Raw genomic sequence first — 19,580 nt, forward strand, 5'->3', positions numbered from 1 at the left:
ATTCATAGCGAGGGAGGATGAGCGCACTGACGGTTCTCACGTGTTCTCTGGACAGTCCATGTTTTTTGCCACGATGCCTAGACGCTATAATGCCCGCTGTGCTATATCGTCCTGTGCAGAGACTGAAATACTCAGGGTGAAAAGGAAGTTTCAAGACTTATGCAGCTTGTGAAGGCTTTTTACTATTGGCGGTAAAATTGTGGTGGCCACGCTACGAATTTAATGTTCCTATATTGAAAAAAAGTCAATTTCGTCTCTATGGTTGAGTCATTTTTTTTCATAGGGAAATGTTGAGGTCACGTTGCAGTCATTGTAATTTATGGTTGAAGTTGTGTGGCCACGTAGCCCTGCCTCCACTTTTGCACCACAGGCCACTCTATGTATAACACATATACAGCAAGATGAACTAGAGGCGTCATAGGACTTTACCGTTTAGATCGGAGGACTGAAGTGCTAGCCGCGGTCAGCTGTTCACCAGCGATTCCTTTTTTTCAAGAAAGGGATCCATTGAAATTATTAAAAACCGGGACAACAGAGGAAAAAAACAAAAAAATTCTCCACAGCCGAAGGTAATTTGTACAAAAAAAAAAGAAAAAGAAAAAAACCCCATAAAGACAGAATACAGGGACGTGTCGTCTCTTTTCACAAGAATTTAGTGGAATGGGTTACAGCAGTGTGTTTAATTCACATATAATCAAGGCCGTTTCAAGTTTGGTGGTGGCCCCTGGGAAAAAACTTGTATGGGGTCTCCCAGAAAAATGAGGAGTTCAGATGTACTGCACAAATAACTCTGCCTTCAGCTGGGTTCACACAGAGTTTTTTTTGCAGGCAGAGCATAATCTGCTTCAAAATTCCAAACCCAATTTTGAGGCAGATTTTCCGCCTGCAAAAAAACTCTGTGAACCCAGCCGAAGGCAGAGTTATTTGCACGCCGATTTTCGCAGTGTTTTTCACCCGTGGCCATTGAGCTTCGCGGGCAAAAAACACAGCGAAATACGGTTTCTCTGCCTCCCATTGATGTCAATGGGAGGTCAGAGACGTAAACGCCCGGAGATAGGGCATGTCGCTTCTTTTTCCCTCGAGACCGTTTTTCCGCTCGTGGGTAAAAAACGCCTCCGCCTCCCATTGAAATCAATGGGAGGCAATTTTGGCCGTTTTTTTGGCACGTTTTCCGACGCGGTTTTCGCATCAAAAAACTCTGTGTGAACTGACCCTTAGGGTCCGCTTACACGGCCAAATATGGGCCGTGTAAATGAACGCTGATCAACGAGACAGCTCGTTGATCGGCGCTAGTTTGCTCTTTTCACAAGGAGCAATGTATGGGGACGAGCCGTAGTTATTCTTCTATCATGTCGGCAGCAGGTCTCCTTGTCTACACGGGGAGATGTGCTGCGGACAACGATAATATTTCTTGCAGAATAAACTATACAAATCACCCGATGAATGAGCGTTAGCGCTGTCATCAGCTGATCTTTGCCCTGTTTACATATCGTTGCCCTGTTTTCACATGAACGCTCATTTGCCCGATAATTGGCCTATGTACAAGGGCCTTCATACTGCCCAAATAATACCACCATTCAGTGCAACATAGTACCCACCTAGGCCAAATAATACCACAACTGTCATCTATATATAAGATGCTAGGGAAGAAGTTTAGTGTAGCCTATAAGGGATGGGGTGGTAGGGAACCTCATATATATACTCCGTAACACATGGGAAACAGCCAGCTTACCATAGAGACGGCCTGTGGGTGATAGACAGCAGGGCGATCCCAGCATCCTTTGCAGCGAGGAAGATCTTGCCTTCCACGTCAATGCTAACAGCGCTCGTGCACTCATCCAGCAGGGCGTATTTTGGTCTGAGGAGAGACGATAATCAGATTGTTGGTTGTTACAAGAAGCCCTTGGCTTATCGGACATCTCATCCCATTGACAGCTGACGGATGCCGCGGACCCTCGAGAAAAGGTCTGGAATTGTCTGGTGGGAGCGCTAGAAGCTCCAGGAACATAATGAAACTCAGCCATGTACGTCTTTATCTCATGGTGACCACATGAGCCACGATCCCATTCTGAACAACAGTCCTTGTAATGGAATAGTAATGGTTCATTGCGACTACGATTATCCTCAGTGATAGGAGTGGACACGTTAAGAGAATTCTGCTTTTAGATTTTTTTTTTTATCTACTACACAATGACAGCTTCTCAAAACATTCATTTATCCATTAGATTATAAGGCAGCGCCGATGTTCTGTTTGCCCAACTTGTCCATTTTCCCGATTCCCTGCTGCCACTTTTACAACTTGGGTTGCGCTCTGTATTCTTTTGAATATGGGTCCTATGGACCTAAATAAGAGCGATCAACTTAGGTCAATACCATTTGTTTAGAAGGGTAACCCATCCATAAGCTGATCACAAAGTGATCACTGGGACACCTAGCGATCGGCTTCTGTGGGGGAACCTAGCAGCAAGTGCTCGATTCCCATACAGCACCACCACAGGGGAAATAAAGCATTACATGACGGTGCCCATTAAAACAAATGTGGAGTCTGTGTGATGCGCAGAGTGAGAGACACTTTTTGTAGCTGCTCTTCACTCTGGCTAATAAATGAGGGTCCTGAATTAGGGTATTTGAAGGTTTTTGTTTTTTTTTAAACTTACGGACCTGACCTCCTAGCAATGGAAAGAGCCATTGGGAATTTGCAAAACTAAACAGTTATCATGACATCTGTGCCCCTTATTAAAAGGTATTCTGGGCTAGCATTATTTTATTTTTTTGCCACTAATTCTGCTCGGTTCCCCTATATTCAAACGTCGCTACGTCCATGAGGTCACATGACCGTATCGTCTCTGGCTCTGCACTCAATGCACAGATGAGCCAAGACCAAGCGCGATGTAGTCACATTACACTGTCACCTGAGGGCATGGACGGATGTGATATACAGACAATTACTTTTTATTTAATTTTGCTTTCACTGCTGAGGAGTCTGGTCCAATGATTCAGTTGAATATGGCTCCTACTTAGTTCAATGAGAGCGGTGTTCAACTTCTTACACATTGGACCCCCAAGAGGTGGAGACGGCCACCAGGTAGCAGTCGGGGGAGTAGAACATCAATGCTCTATACTAGGCAAATGGAGCGCTAAAGGCTGATGGCATATGGAGGAGCCGCTTCATATGTATAGGTGTATAACATGATGTTATAGTGCATTAGAAAATGAATAAGACATAGAGAAAGGTGGAAAGTAAGAGGACACTATATTTCCATATGACGCTCTGTCTTACTAACCTGTGATAAAACATTCGTGCCATTCCAACACGTTGCTTCTCTCCCCCGGAGAGAACGTCTTTCCAGTCACTCACAGAGTCCCAGCCTGAATGAAGATAGAACTCATGTCATATAGATTCACAGCACTATATACCTTCAATCAGAACTGGAGATAAAATAGTGATCAAGAGATCAGTAATTCCAATAAAGGACACTACAGTCACCCTATGCCGAGCCTGAAATGGCTAATAACATCGAGTGTTAACTTGTATACAGCAGCACTACACATGAATCCGAATAACCCTACTTTGATTCACACAGCCATAGGAAATTAAATATTTAGCTGCCTGCAGCAGCCACTAGGGGGGGCATAGGAGACTACTGAAGACAGATTCATTATTGAATTCAATGGGAGCTGTATAAATCTGAGTGCAGTCATCTGCCCCTAGTGGTGGCTGCAGGCAGTGTAAATGTTTGTGATTTAGTTCTCTCACGGAGTGAAGGTGAGCAGGGGATTTGGAGCTCTGTAATAGAAAAAAAAATCTCAGACACCTATGAAAACATTATTAGAAAATGATTTGACACCTATTTGGATAAAATAAGACACTCTGGGTCCACTTTATTGGCTGATATTTGTCACTTAACAGAAAGTAAATGAAAGGTCCTTTTACCCGGGCAGACTTCTGCCCATAAGGAGCGCGGATTGACCATATAACAAGTCAAGTCAATCTACATTTGTTTAAAGGCCCTTTTACACGGGCCAATGAATACTGTATGGGAACAAACAACCGTTAATAGGATCGTTCAGTCCTCATACAGTTTGCATATTGTCCGCAGCGCATCCTGGTTACACGGGGAGATGTACTGCCCACAACAATTATTTTTTTAGGCTGCATAAAAAAAAAGTGGTCAGCCGCTTGCTCGGTTGTCAGCGGATTGCTGCCATGTTTACCTGGTCCAATGATCGGGGGGACCAGCTTTCTTTGGAACGCTTGTGCGGCCGATTATCAGCCCGTGTAAATGGAACTTAACAGTGCAAAGAAAAATGATACCTGGATTTGTCCTTTAAATAAACATCGAGGATGAGGAGAGGAGACAAGGCTGTATTGGCATGAACCAGGACCCCTAGAATTTATCGTGATCACAATGAATCATTACAGGTTTGGCTCACACATACGTAATGTGTTTTCTTCTTCTTCTACTTGCCACAACAGAAATACATTGGCACCAGAACAAGGATGGCGCTAAGAAAATGGATTACGTAATGGAATAAACAGATGGTTGTAGATGTCTGCGTAATGAAGACAGACAAGATGGACAGGATGGCATCATAAAAACAAGAGGGGCCTCTTTATGTCGATCTAGACTTGTAATTTACAATAAATAAACTTTTTCTTCTTAAATATAAGTCCCTGCTTACTCCCCCGGTGTAAATACCCATTTCTTAGTAATATCCATTTCTGGGAAAGCTGGGTGACAACCAAGGTGGCTGCCATATAGGTTGTCACCCAGCTTTACAAAATCTCCCTATGGCATATCTGCCTAGTTATGTAGCAGATTAAAGAGGACCTGTCTCTTCTGACAAGTCTGTTTTAGTAAAAAAATATAAAATTCTGGAGCATTTTTTCTTAGAACCTCTGTTATTCCTCCTGGAAATGTATAAAATCAATCAACAACTGGGTGTTACCATTCCACCTGTCAACACGGTGTGTGCCTACACAATCTGACATTCCGATTGACAATAGAAATGGTAATTGATAAATTTCCAGGAGGACTAACAGAGGGAATCACCATACACGAGTTCTAAGAAAAGATGCATTTACTAAAACAGACATGCCAGGAGAGCTCTCAGGCCGTTATAACAACACTTGCCCACATAGCATTAAAAAATAGGCAGACTTGAGGTTCAGTAAACGGGGCAGCTGGGCGATGACCCCATTGAGAGCGGCTATGCTGGCCATTTTACACATGGTTTGGAACACTTAGAGCTGGAGCATAGTTATTCCTTAAAGTAACAGTAAGAAGAGGATTGAATCCCCCCCGTATAACTGCAAGGTCTTCAGGCAGACTGGAATATAGACAGGTGCACAGGCAGAGGAGATGAGATCTGGTTTTCCCCTCGTAGATTAGAAAGGATAATGTCTAATCTCTTTACTTTGCTCATAAACTAACCATAAACCCTCCTTTCTACAGATGCAGCAGCATTGTGTGTGATACGCAGCAGAGAAGTGTGCTCGGATCCCGCTGATATGTTAAGGATGGGGCGACACAGACCTTTTATTGCGAACTACAATTTTTTTTTTTTTTTAATAAAATCGCTATCCATAGGAATGAATAGAGTAGTTTGAAAATCTCGCTACATGCTAAATATGGCAAATTGATCAGGCTTTAAAATGAAAGAGAACCTGTCGTCTCTCCTGACGTTTACTTTAGTCCCTACACAGTGTCGCTCTGTCAGCACTGATTGGACATTGTCAACCCCAACTGGTAACATCTAGTTGCCAATTTTTCATACATTTCTAAGAGGAGTAACAGAGGAATGGCGCAATGTAGAGTTCTAAGTAAAGATGCGCCAGAATAGTTATATCATGGGGAATACAATTATTTACTAAACGGACATGTCAGGAGTGATCGGTTCTCTTTAAACAATCTTAAACAGGACCTATCAGGTTCCTGAAAACCTTAGAAACTAATAAAATACCAAATTATTAGATCTTTTGGCCGTATTCACATGTCGCAGTCAAGACGTGTTTCTTGGCACATTTTTTGCAATGTGTGTGTGGCGGGGGGGGGGGGGGGATTCGGTTTGAGTGTGCAGAAGGTGTACAGTGGAGATCTCTGCTGCTATCTTACCTCATGCTGTACTTATTGCAATGTAAGCTGGATTCCTATCTAGGAAGGGGAGGCTGCTGGGTAATCTGATGAATCTCACTAGAAGCACCACACATACAAGGAAGGTAAATCCTGTCACAGCTTCATGTCTCACTTTCTCCTCAGTGTGTGACTGCTGACTGTGTGTGTAGTGGTAGACTCCGATTAAACATTTGCAAGCAAAGGTCTCCTCCTCCGCTAGCAGATTAACCCTTTACAAGCAGCCTCTCCTACACCTCTAATTGATTAACCCTTTACAAGCAGCCTCTCCTACACCTCTAATAGATTAACCCTTTACAAGCAGCCTCTCCTACTCCTCTAGCAGATTAACCCTTTACAAGCAGCCTGCTCTTCCTCCTCCAGCTAGACTGCATAATACACAGAGAAATCTTATTCCATGGCTGATAAAATAACAATGTTCTTTATGAAGTAAAGTTCAGGCTCCCGGCTGGAGGTGAATACATTTTTCACCCAATTTGCATTCCACAGATTTACCGCTTCCATTAGGATGCATTGGTGAATTAAATGAATTGGTTTCAGGTTAACTTCTGGCAAATTCATGAAAAAAAATTAGGAAATGTATTCTACCGTTATATTCTGTGGAGCAGTGAATCGACAAAACAGCAAAACCGTCCCTGTACATTTCTACCATGTCGGAAGTAGTCTCCCTGTTTACCCGCGAGGATGTGCTGCCGACAACCAGAATATTTCCTGCAGCAGAACTGATACATTCAGCCGATGAACGAGCGTTTGCTGATAGTTTAAACAGGGCAATGTTCGGGAACGAGCGTTCATATGAATGCTCGTTTGCCAAATAATTGGCCTGTGTACAAGGGTGGGGGATGTACGGACCTGAGCGCCACCGCAACGTTTACAAGCAGCAGGGTCAGCGGGTCGTATAGGGAGGATGTTTTCTTTAAAACAATAAACTGTAAAGCCATTTTTTTCTATACAAGAATTTGCATGGCGGCTTTAAACGAGACACCAGCTCACCACAACCTTTGAGCAAAGAGACTGTGTTGTCTAATAGTAGTCAATGGTAAAGGTCACGTGGCTACTAGCGTTGTGCAATACTTACCACAGTTTCCGATGCAACTCAAGGAGAAGATACGCTCACAAGAGAATTGTTGAGTAACCCTTTTAACTGGGATTAATAAACTATTAAAAGGGTGGTGGCACCATAACAATTTATCATCTATCCACAGGATAAGTGATAAGTGTTTGATCGCTGGGGGTCCCAACGATCACATGGACAGGGATCCCATGGGACTGCTGGAGTTAGCCAAGCACTGTAGTCGGCTATCTCTGGCATTCTTATAAATGATGAATGGAGCAGTTGCGCATATTCTTGACCGCTGCTCCATTCAAACAGAGGACTCGGGACCCCGTGGATGGACCTCAAGCGATCAAACACTTATTATCTATTCCATGGATAGGTGATAAGTGGTTATGATGGGACCAATGTATAAATTTAACAATCTTGGTACAGATTCTATACAAGGACTGGAAAATGGTGTTAATTTAGCACCATCTACTGGCTGTAGTAAGGTACTGCAGTCTTCACCGTGAATTTGAACTTTTGCATATAATGCCGTAAACACGGATATAAAAATTATTCAAAAAGCAAAGAAGAATTTCGTTTTTGCACTGGTCCATTGACTCTGCTCACTCACCTCCCTCTCGCGGCACCAAATAGTTCAGGTTCACGATATGCAGGATGGCCTCCATGTCCTTGTCAGTGAAGCCCTTCGTCTTCATGTCACTGGCCGTGTCAGGGTAAATAACCTGATCTCGGAGCGTGCCCACAGACATGTAAGGCCTGGATACAAAAATAAATAAACTGTTACAAGTATGGGGAGACATCACAGAACTATTTAGACAGAGCTTAGGTGTCCGTAATATAATGGGGAAATCTTTATTGAAAACATTAGGCACCTACTTATATATGAACATTTTAATTTAAGGTCCTCTGGTTTGCTATAAATAAAGTTGTACGCACCTATTGCAGTAATTCTGTATCAACGGACAGGTCTAGAGGGGTTATGGCTACACTAACCCCATATTTTCTGTACACATGAACTGTATTTACATACATCCCTGAAATCTGAATCAGTACAAGAAAAATTATAATCTACAAACAGATCAATTTACGCGAGCACTACAACCAACTTACTTTATAGAAACCCAGAGAACCTATAAAGGCAGAATTACGGGGTTCCAAACCCGACTGATTGCACCACAGTGCCACCTACTGGCAAGAAATTGAATTGCATCAGTCACTTTATACAACAATGGCCATATAAACTGCAGCTGCTGTACCTTTGTGGTATGTAAAACATATTCTGTGGAGGAGGCTTGTACAGCACCCCGCTATATGCAGGCCACAGACCTCCCAATATGCGAAACAAGGAGCTTTTACCGCAGCCATTGGGTCCAGTGATCAGAAGGTGCATCCCCTCTTCTACCTACAGATAGAATTGGGACATAACGAGAGAACCATCAGTATAACAACAAATTAGTGACGGGTTCCGCTGTTATATCGCAGCAACACTAATATTTGTCAAAATAACAGTAAGATAGTGGATGCTATTGTACAACTAAATGCCCCATTAACTGCTGATCAAGGAGCGGTCAGCGCGTGAAGGTCTTAAACAGAACGCCCCCCCCAGGCCAAGAGAGATCACATGATCGGTCACGTGATCTTCCCAGCCAACTGCATGGACTGCCTGTTTAACAAAAATCACACTCCTCTATGCGCCCCACCCAGATTGCGTGCTCAGAGTGTCATTCAGTGGGCACAATCACAACCGGATACCCCATATTACCATGGCATCTAATGCATGGCTATGTCTCTTTAAATCAGCAACAAATATTTGTAGAAAGGTCCAGGCATACTGGCAAATTTCATATTCTTTACAGTAATTAAGAGTCCAATTTGTTTTGATTATTTGCCCAGGTTGCCAGGTAGCATGTGAATATGTTCAGGATGTACTCACAGCCTGAAGGGAGAGGAGAGGGATCTGTTATCCTTCTCCTGTCCCTATATGACTTCAGATTATCCCAGGGGGAGGGGTAAAATGAACTTTCATTTATGATATTACCCCCTCCCTTACTAATGAAAGAGAATACTTGCTCTGTCACACATGAAGGGGGTCTTTTTTTTTTTCTTTCACTCCATGATCCAGCCGTTTAACCCTCTAGATGCTGTGGTCAATGTTGACCACGACACCTAAGCGATTTTACAGAACAAAAACTTTTTTTTTCCCCTTACACAAAGTCTTATTAAAAACACCCCAAAAATGAACAACAATACTGCACATAGCTGGTATTGCTGCATTCTTAACAACCCATACTATAAAATAATTGTTATTTATCCTGCACGCTAAACGCCATAAAAAAACCAAACCGCTGGAATAGTTGTTTTTAGTTTCCTCACAAAAACAGAATAAAAAAGTAATCAAATAGTCATATGTACCCAAAAATGGCACCAATGAAAAGTACACGTCGTCCTGCAAAAAAACAAGCCCTCATACAGCGCCGTCGTAAAAAATCATTTGGTAAAAATTGTTTTTATTGTGCAAAAATCATAACAAAAACGGCATAAAGTTGGTGTCCTAATCGGAACGACCCCGTTAATGGGGTTTCTACCTCGGTTCGATCAGTCAAAGAGGAGCAGTTTAAACTTGGCACTCTGCCCTATTAAATCTTGGTCCCGGACGAGTCCCCAATGAAAATACGAGCGATGTAGGATTATTTTTTTTGCCATTTATATACGGATACTGAGTGCATGTGTGAATAGTATAAACCACTACAGTTTCCAAGTTCTATCGGTGAACGGTGAACACAAACTACATATAGAGATGACCTCACGTGGCTTATAATGACTTCACAAACACCGGTGCCATTAAGGAGTCAGGTGCCAGGGAGAGGCCTGCTTGGGAGCATTAAAGAGCATTGCCACCTCAACCCGCTCCTTGGACATTTGACTTTGTCTTCTTCCTATCACTAGACGATAATACCAAACCTTGACACTGCTGAACGTGACGCGGCCCCAATAAGGTTTCCTCTCTATAAAGATCGGATCCAGTAATCTACACCGCTAGATAAGTTCATTAAACGCCGAGCGAGAGGTAAAATTTGTATCGTGTCATCTGGTTATCAAGATTTCAGGGAAAGTTATCAGAGAACTGGGATTAAGTAAGACAAACAAGGACTGTGTTTACTGCGGAAGAGGATTTTTTAGGGGAAAGGTCAGTACAGCTAGATATCGTGGTCGGCAGCGCAATCTCTCGGTGTAAACCGGGAGCTGTGCTGACCTGAAATATACGGGGACGAGGGATCGGAGTAACAAGCGCTCGTCCCCATACATTACTATTTTATAGCTCCTTATGAAAGGAGAAACTAGCGCCGATCAACGGGCTGTCTTGTGGATCGGCGCTCGTTTACACAGCCCTTGTCGGGCCGTATAATAGGACCCCAACTGGTGTCTGTGGGGGCTGATAAACATTCCCTCCAACATCTGCGGTCAGGGGAGGTTGGAATTTAACCAGTCCAATCTTCAAGGGGTTGATCAGTCGTAAGAAATTGATGTCCAATCCTCAGGAGAGGCCATCATTATCTGATTGGTAGGGGTCCGACTCCCGATCAGCTGTTTTAAAGGGGCCGCGGCGCCTTCATTTCAACCTGCTCGTATTGTGAATCGACGACACACATGTAGCGGCGGTTCACAGTATTTCAGCCTTCTCCCATTCACTTGACAAGTGGGTTGAAGATTCACAGTACGAGCAATGAGGAATGAAGAGGAAGCAGCGACCGTACGGGCGCCGCTGCCCCTTCACAACAGCTGATCAGCAGGGGGTGCCTGTGTTCCGGTAGTGGGACCCCGACCGATCAGATATTGATGGCCTACCCCAAGGATAGGCCATCATTTTCTTATGATTGGAAAACCCTTTTAACTCCTAAAGATAAGCAGCACCCACTGTCTGGAAGCCACTTATCTCTACCCTTATGTTGAGCTGAATGGGCATGTTAATGGGGGACACAGGGCTGATCATTCTCACTTTTGCCCCAGTTTTGTGAAAATCGTAGCAAAAAAAAAAAAAAAAGTGATAAAACGGCAGCTTATGAACATAGCCTATTGGCCACGTAAGATTATTTTCTCCTTTCTAGGGATAAGCAACATTGCAGAATACAATAGCAGTTACTCCCCTAACATGGGAATCCAGTTTTTCAGATTTTCTTAATTTGATGATTTTGGCTTAGTCAGTGAATGGAAACGTTCATCGTTTAACATCCAGAAAGTGTAAATCTGTCCTGGTCATGTGACAATGCAGGTGATAACGGGACTGTAACAAGCAGTGCACCTACCTGAGCAGGATACATTTATATCCTCCATAAGTAGACAATGAAGGTTACAATTCAATAACTACGAGCAGAGATCTTGAAAACTATGAGGAATTGATACACAAAGTTTTAGAAAACTGCATAACTTTTCATCATATAATAAATAAGTTTTGTTTGCTGAAACCGGAAGACCCTTTTGACCATTTTTATCTGCCACTTATCGAAAATTCAGAGTCATACTCTCTGTAAACTGCTGCTGTTTTATACAATTACCCGAATATTGAGGCTGGCAACGACCACGTCGCCTGTTGGGGTGACAATGGGAATATTCTCACATATGATTCCGTTCTCCACATCCACAACTTTTCCTATACAAGACAAATAAAAAAAAAACATTCATATAGAATCTGAAATAATGGGATGGGATCCTAAGGCGGGAACTGGGAAATATAAAATCGAGGAGAAAAAAAAAAAAGCTGCACTTCAAGTGAATCTTCACCCTTTAGGCGGAGTTCACACATCACGGATTTGTCGTAGATTTTACCATTTGCAGTGCAAGGCTACATTGTACGAATTCCAGAATTGAATGCGATTTTGGTGCGTTTTTTTTTTAAAGATGGAAACGCAAGACTAACTGGCATGCTGCGGATTTTAACATTCGCTCCTTAGGTTAAAGATTCTGCAATGTGTAGATGGGATCACCTGCAATATTTACTTAGCGGTGTTACACTGTGGATTTGTCCCAGCAGATCCGCACGTAATCCGCATCGTGTGCATATGGCCCAAAGGGTGAGATCTGCGTTAAATCCGCAACGTGTGAACTCAAAATTCTGAGTGGATCATTCCTTAATATAACTTTATAGGGGTCAGAGCTCCGTTTATTTTATAATATATACATAGATTTAAAATATAACCTGCTGGCTACGTGTGCACAAAGCCTAAAGACATATATAAAAAATAAAAATAAATCACTCAGTACCGAATGTTGGACAGAAAAAGACTGAGAAAATCTGGGGGTTCACTCTAAAGCGAATCAATTCCTATTCCAAAGCGTCAAGGGAAAAAATTGCACTTCAGTGTGAAGAACTCCTCTACTCTCAGTGGAAGCGCCCTCATACCCGGGGAGCTATTTTGGCATTGATCCCAATGTCTATCATAGATACTGTTGATAGTTTGAGATTGGACTCATAATGTCAGACTTAATGCAGCTTGACGGCGCTAAGATGAGCGCTAAACGTGCGAACACCTTTTGGCCCCCAGGTACTGATCTCATTGTTTTATTACATGTCCCGCCCATAAGGCTACATTCACACGACAGTGAAAAAAAATGGCCATTAAAAACTGATCGACTGATCAGTGTGTCTCCAAATTTTGATCCATTTCCAGTCTGTCTGTCCGTTTTTAATGACCGTAAGAAAAAAAGGAAGGATTTCATTTGTCAGGGTTTTTTTTTTGTCACAACCCCCTGAAAACTCCACAGTCCCCATGTAGATAGCGCCGCAAGGTCCATATATGGACAGTGACGTCAGGGGTTTCCTCTAAGAGCGGAATCCCCTGCCAGAGTGTCGGCAGCGCTCTGGCCGGGGTTTCCGCTTCAGGAGTAGCCCCTTGACATCGCTATCCATATATGGACACCGGGGGCTTCTCCAGGAGTGGAATCCCCGGTCTGGCCACCTAGGATTCCGCTTATATAGGGAGCTTCAGCGACGCTATCTGCAGTGGTGGAGGGTTGCTATCTACATGGGGGGGGGGGGTCAGAGGGAGCACCTGACGTCACTGTTCATATATGGACAGTGTCGTCAAGGTCTTTCCATAGACAGGAGTCCCAGGCCATAGATCTTGCGATGCTCTGGCTGGGGACTCCATTGTTGAAAGCCCGATATCCCTGTCCATGTATGGAAAGTGACGTCACTGGCTTCCCTGGGCTCAGCACTCAATGTAGGATCAGTTTTTACAGTTTTTAAGGATTGATTCCTTAAAAACGACCGTTAAAAACTGATCCATTGACTTCTACGGGAGCCGTCTGGTCGTGAAAACGGCCAAAAATAGGTCCAAAAACAGCCGTGTTAATGTAGCCGAAAGCTGGCCATACACCTGGTAACATAGGTGAATAAAGTGATATTTTATTTAGAAATTGGGGACACATTTTTTGAAAAGGAGGTATGGTCCCACTGTACGACATAATGGCCACTGCCACATTTTTGGGCAGATGGTCTATACGAGCAATTTATCATATGACTGATCATCCTAGTGTCGTCCCCTTTTGGGCCACCACGGTCAGACGACCGGTTATAGAGTAAGCAAATGGCGGTGTGGAAACCGTAATAAGCATATTGAAAATCTTTTTAATTTTCACCTTTTAGGCTCTAGTGTGCATATGAATGTTTGTACCAGGATAGGGAATTATACTGTGATGCCCATGAGGACTAAAGTGGGTGAACACTATCTGTTCACAATGTGGAATACTCACAAATTCCAGCAGGGGGCGCTCACAGGTTTTATACTTTGGGAATTGTTCTGCTACATCTATTCGGCTGAATACATCATTACACACATGTGATAATCCACTTGGTAGTCCAAGTCATGTTTGTCTTATAAAAATTCCTGCCCAAAGGGTTAAATATAAAGTGTATGAGGCGGTAATTACAGATGCCTTGCATACCCAATACTAGATACATCCGGACTGACAATGTTTGTGAGTAATACTATTGGTAACACATCAACTAGATCAGCATCAGCCATTCAGTTACTTGAAAAGCTGGATTCCAGGCAGATGTGTTAGTAGCAGTTCCCTATGTGTCAGCTGTTCCCTATGTGTCAGCTGTTCCTGAACCAGGCTCGGCCTCTCATCATCTGGATTGTTTGTCTAAGAAAGAACTGGTGACTCAAAAAATGCAGCCATGTAAGTGTTACCTGCACTGGAGAGGATAAGTGTCTGTTTGGGTTCATAGAACTTTAAAGGGAAAGTCAGGTGAAAGATACCAGCCCATTCTAATGATTCATTAAGGAGTTGTTTTTTTGACTCCCTATTAAATACATTTTCTGCTGCACGGTTTGTCAGAAAGGTCCAGCAACATTAAGCCGATCACAGAATATCCCACTAGGACCTCCAGCGTCAATCTGTACTCTGCGGAGAAACCTGGCAGCAAGTGTCTATCAAACATCTTTAGTCTAGTGCATCTTTAGTCTAGCACCCAGAGCTTTAGGCTATCTTTAAGCCATTAATAATAAATCTGCCCCAACGTCTTTGTAATATGGGAATATTTTATAGTAATTTTGTAATAACATTTTTGTAATCTATCTTTTTTACTGTAGTCAGGACCCCTCCTAACTGTGTGCAATGGTCTCTCCCTCACTACATCACTTCTCAACTGACTGCATCATTGTGGAACAGACCACTGAACACAGATAAGAAGGGGTTCCGACTACAATTAAGCTGTCCATACACATTAGATAGATATTATCTGAAATGGGTGAACACCACCAATTCCGATACCAATAAAGGTTGGACTTTTCCGTGCCATTTTTAATTTGCAATGGCACAATATCAGCCTTCAGTAAACTGGCCCTAAAAGGTCACATGGGCTTGGTGCTGTAGGACCTCCTGCTCAATCCTCAGTAGAAGAATACAGAACGTATTACATAGATATACTCCTTACCTTTTATTTCAAGAGGACCTTCAATGCGAATTCCATGTTGAATTACATCTCTTTCCTTGGGATTGGCTTCTTCAAATTCTCCGGGACGTTTGTAGACGCCTTTGTTCACATCCTCAAAGACTTCGAACATATCATGAACTCGTGCTGTGTAACCTGCCAGCTCGGTCACCTGTCAATAACATATTGGGGCATGTTGAGCGAACGTATGACGACAACACCCAAAGAAATCAATGAACACCCAATACTGCACCTGACAGAAATCAGAAATTGGTAGTAGTACAGCCTCAGGCTTTGGGCCTGTAGCTGCAAGTGATATTTCAGTATAGAAGATATTTAACAATAGTTTTTAGACTTTTAATGTATACTAAATGGACTTTTTCCCTATACGATTTACGTACTTCTCATGTGTGACTTGACCCATCAGTCTGACGACACGTGACTCACCTCTTTATAAGAGGACATTACTCTCTCTATGGCGTCAGCCGCAGCAGTAAGAAGATTCCTCGCAGTGGTGAAGGCTTCAGCTCGTTCACTTACTAGTTCCTCTTCTTTCATTTCAATCGCGGCCCTCTTCACTTCCTCTGAGTCTAATATCATGAAAGAAATAGGTCTGTAGTCAGTTATATATTGTGCGCCCTTCACCTACACTGCTGCCATATTGTGGGGTGGCAAAACCAAGATAAAAAGGGACAACCAGAATTGAGAAATACTCTTTTATAAAATGGTATGAATAGCGAAAAAGCAGGAGAGATCACATATATGAACTTACTAAACTTTGGGGTCATATTGTGGGGTGGAGACGACTTTATCAACATGAAGGAATCCATAACGTTTGTTTCTCAATGGAAAAAACGTATACCTTAAAATTGGCTAAGGGATCATGAACACAGAATGCATGGTCCCTTATGGCGGTGCATAGAGTAGGATATCGGTCGGTAATATGGACCCAATCATGGGATGTTACCACTACTGCCCATGATTGGCAACTGATGGATGCACCACCGCAAATCAGATGTAATCTGCAGAGGAATCTGGCAGCAAGTGTTCAATTTCCCCATAGCGCCTCCACGGGGGAAATTAAGTATTACACAGTCCAAATCAGTGAGCTGTCGGAGTAATACATGGACATGCTGGGTCGTCCAGATTGGGTGCCGCTCTTTGAAGCTACTCTCTGCTCTAGCGAATAGAAGACCCCCCTTTCTTAACCCAGAATTCCCTAATAGGACAACCCCTTAAATCCCATAAGGCCAAAGCCAATTTGTTTTTTTGCCTCACAGCATTCCGGCGTAGCTGTTTGAGGCCTTATTTTTTGCGGGACCAGTTGTTGATTTACAAAATTTTGGGGTACATATAAGTTAACATCAAATTTACAATTATTTTTTTTTTTATAAATGGCAGAATGCAGTTAAATAATTTTATAGTACGGTTCATTATGAGCACAAGCGAAACCAAATCTGTATGTTTTTTTTTACTGTTTATTATTCAATAGGATGAATGATTTTAACAAAGTAAATAAAAAAAAATTGTGTTTGTTGTGTTTTTCTGTATCTTTTGCATTGTATTCACTAATGGGACTAAAAGAAAATGTTACACATAATTAAAGTGAACTTTTACACTTAGGCCCCACGCACACGGCCGTGGACAGCCACCCGCATTTGTGGGCCATGCTCCCATATAAAGTATGGGAGCATGGTCCATAAAAATCAGAAAATAGGACATGTCCTATCTTTTGCGGATCCTGTCTGTGGCACGGACACCTGCCCGTAAATCTACGTGAAGGTGTCAGTCGGACAAAGAAATGAGTGGATCCGTAATTACGGACGAAACCTACGTTCTTGTGCATGGGGACTTAAACATTTATCATATGTCTATATGCAAAGGCATCTTTTAGGGCATACCTAAGTTATGCCATACAGGAACTGATACTGGACAGCTCTGGGGGCCTTTGTTAGGACCTCTGCTGCCGGTATAAAACGGTCTGGGGAGATGACAAAGGGAGCACCCCCGATCCCTCAGTGAAAAACGGACCACTCTCCGATAGCATCAGTGCGCTGTCCGATTTTCTCACTGACCCACTGGTATGAATTGGCGAGAATCAAACAAAAGTAGGGCACGCTGCAATTTGAAAAAACGGACATGTGAATCAGCCCATTGACTTTGATAGGTCAGTGTGCGGTCAGTTATACACTCGGACGTGAACATCGCTCGTCTGAATAGGCCCTTACTCTAGAGATCCTGTACCGATCCTTACCACTCTCAGAATATCCAGTGGCGGTGATGATGGGCACTGCCACCATGACGAGGCCAGACGCGCTCCACACATATTTCATGAGGAACTGTTCCAGCATCACATACCACAGCCTCTCCAATAGGATGAGGTTTATCTGCGAGGACAAGTCTTTGTAGCATTGCTGCAGCAAGGACAACTCCACCTGCGAATGGAAAAGACATGGAAAGCAGCAGCATTAGTGACAGTACAGAGAAGGTTTCTTACTAGGACGTGATAATTAAAAGGACAATATAAGTCAACCACAGAATATTTATTACAGTACAGCCATATGATGGAGTATTCGCCTTGCTCAAATTCGGGGGAAAATTGGGACAATCGGAGCGGTTTCTAGTAAATGAAATGGACACAAAATAATAGGCAATGCTATAATTGTATAATACTACTGACCCACCGCCAGCAGGAAGAGAGCGCAACACTGCCAACAGGACACGGCACGAATGCCAACCAATCAGCCGCGGCCTGTTGAACTTTATCTGGTTCATGTCACGTTACCATCTTTGCACGATCATTTCTTAGAGAAGGTACCAACTCCCCATACAAAAAAATAAATAAATCTAAAACTATATGAACTTGCAAAGGTTAAGGATATTTTTTTTTTACTGATTTTTAATAATTTACTAGCAAGCAAATTAAATTATAATAAAAAGGAGAAGAACTCGCATTTGTTTTCTAGAAGGTGGAATTTTTTGGATATTGGTTTAGGGAAGGTTTATGTTATGGGTAATATATGCATTGCAATATAAAAGAAAATCGGAATCATTATCAGTTTCTTTTTTTTTTACGATTTTCATCCACAAGGGCTGCAAGTGTGACCAAGTTTTTTTTAAAGGGGTTGTCCTGGATTAGAAAAAAAGCGACACTCTTGCCCAGAGGCCGTGTCTGGTATTGCAGCTCGGCCCAAGTAAATGAGACCGCTCAAAGTTCAGCCCCAGGGAAGTGTTACTCATCCAGCAGGAGGAAGTCCATGAGGAGACGTGCCCCCCCACTCCGAGACTCTCAAAAGGTAAATATTGTCATAAATAAAAAGACAATAATGTTTCTATACTAAAGTTCTGTAAAAAAAAAAAAAATAAAAAAAAAAAAAATTAAAAAAAATAATATATATATATATATTTATTTATTTATTTTTTGGGGGATTTTGAACAAAAATCTGATCATTTAAAACAAAAACTTCACCTTGTCATTATGGTGTTAAATGTTGTACATAAAAGGCCACGTCACGGGCTCCTCAGTGTAACTTGACGAGACTGAAAGCTATAGATGAGTCACATAACGGGACAATCCACTGTGACCAATGGCCTGAATAATTCCCTCTCAATTGTGCGACATTTCACAGTATTGACCTCAGATAAAGGTCCGTGCTGGAAGTTGTTCCATTCCCTGGGTGCATAGGACTAGGATATGTATCGGTGCCAGCCCTGAAAACTACACGTACTATCCAGATAGATTGAAGGGGCATGCTCGACTAGCTAATTTAGGGTCGGTTACTATGCTCATCCAGAGCAATGGTCTCTGGGGGAAAGGGTGCTGGGACCCCAAGTGATTGCTAGAACCAAAAGGGATGGGATACTTGTCGGCGTTATGTGCCTTCAACTCCCGTCAACCTCTCTCACCTTCACCAGGGTGGGACGCTATTGGGCTAAAGACTACAAAGTCATATAGACACATCAGACGTTTAGTTGCGGGGGGGGGGGGGTGGGGTGTGAGCAGAGACCCTCATAGATTAGTAAGCGGATGCATTGAGCTCCTTAGCTTCTAGATCTCCACATTTACAGCACTCCAAACTAATGTGGATAGAATTTACTGGGACTATACACATAAGCGCTGGTGCCCCTTGAGTGAATGCAGGGGTCCCAGTGGGGTCCGCCACTGATATTTCAGCAAATGTCTCCTACATCCATATACATCTTGCTTTCAAAATTCTGCTGGTTGCCCTTGGAAACAGACAGCAGTTTAGCTTCTCTGCGGTCAGTCATGTGATCTAACAGGTTAGGCATATCTATGCAACTGTCTTGTGAGCTCCCACAACGCACCGCTAAGGCCGGGTTCACACCTGCGTGGTGCTATTCCGATGTTCTGCTTCGTCAGAACAAGGGAATAACGAAACTAACGGTTTTGTTGCACAGCAGACACTGCCGGAATCCAGTGACTTTA

General features: G+C 42.9%; 1 protein-coding gene and 1 long non-coding RNA gene across 2 annotated transcripts in view; one reads left to right on the forward strand and one right to left on the reverse strand.

Moving 5' to 3' along the window:
• Positions 1-4,629, forward strand: part of LOC142659322 (uncharacterized) — a 36,203-nt gene extending 31,574 nt beyond the window's left edge. The window contains exon 3 of the long non-coding RNA XR_012850309.1: positions 4,478-4,629. This is a non-coding gene — a long non-coding RNA (uncharacterized LOC142659322). The remainder of the gene's footprint in view (positions 1-4,477) is intronic.
• The window catches only part of ABCD1 (ATP binding cassette subfamily D member 1), a 47,083-nt gene that overhangs the window by 9,946 nt on the left and 17,557 nt on the right, over positions 1-19,580 (reverse strand). Inside the window, exons 2-9 of the mRNA XM_075835341.1 lie at positions 17,388-17,568; positions 15,581-15,723; positions 15,137-15,305; positions 11,751-11,845; positions 8,454-8,599; positions 7,808-7,953; positions 3,285-3,369; positions 1,733-1,858 (exon numbers count right to left, since the gene is read on the reverse strand). Of these exons, the coding sequence (XP_075691456.1) occupies positions 1,733-1,858; positions 3,285-3,369; positions 7,808-7,953; positions 8,454-8,599; positions 11,751-11,845; positions 15,137-15,305; positions 15,581-15,723; positions 17,388-17,568 (1,091 nt within the window). The remainder of the gene's footprint in view (positions 1-1,732; positions 1,859-3,284; positions 3,370-7,807; positions 7,954-8,453; positions 8,600-11,750; positions 11,846-15,136; positions 15,306-15,580; positions 15,724-17,387; positions 17,569-19,580) is intronic.

The sequence above is a fragment of the Rhinoderma darwinii genome, chromosome 8 (genome assembly GCF_050947455.1).
Source record: "Rhinoderma darwinii isolate aRhiDar2 chromosome 8, aRhiDar2.hap1, whole genome shotgun sequence".
Lineage (NCBI taxonomy): Eukaryota > Metazoa > Chordata > Amphibia > Anura > Rhinodermatidae > Rhinoderma > Rhinoderma darwinii.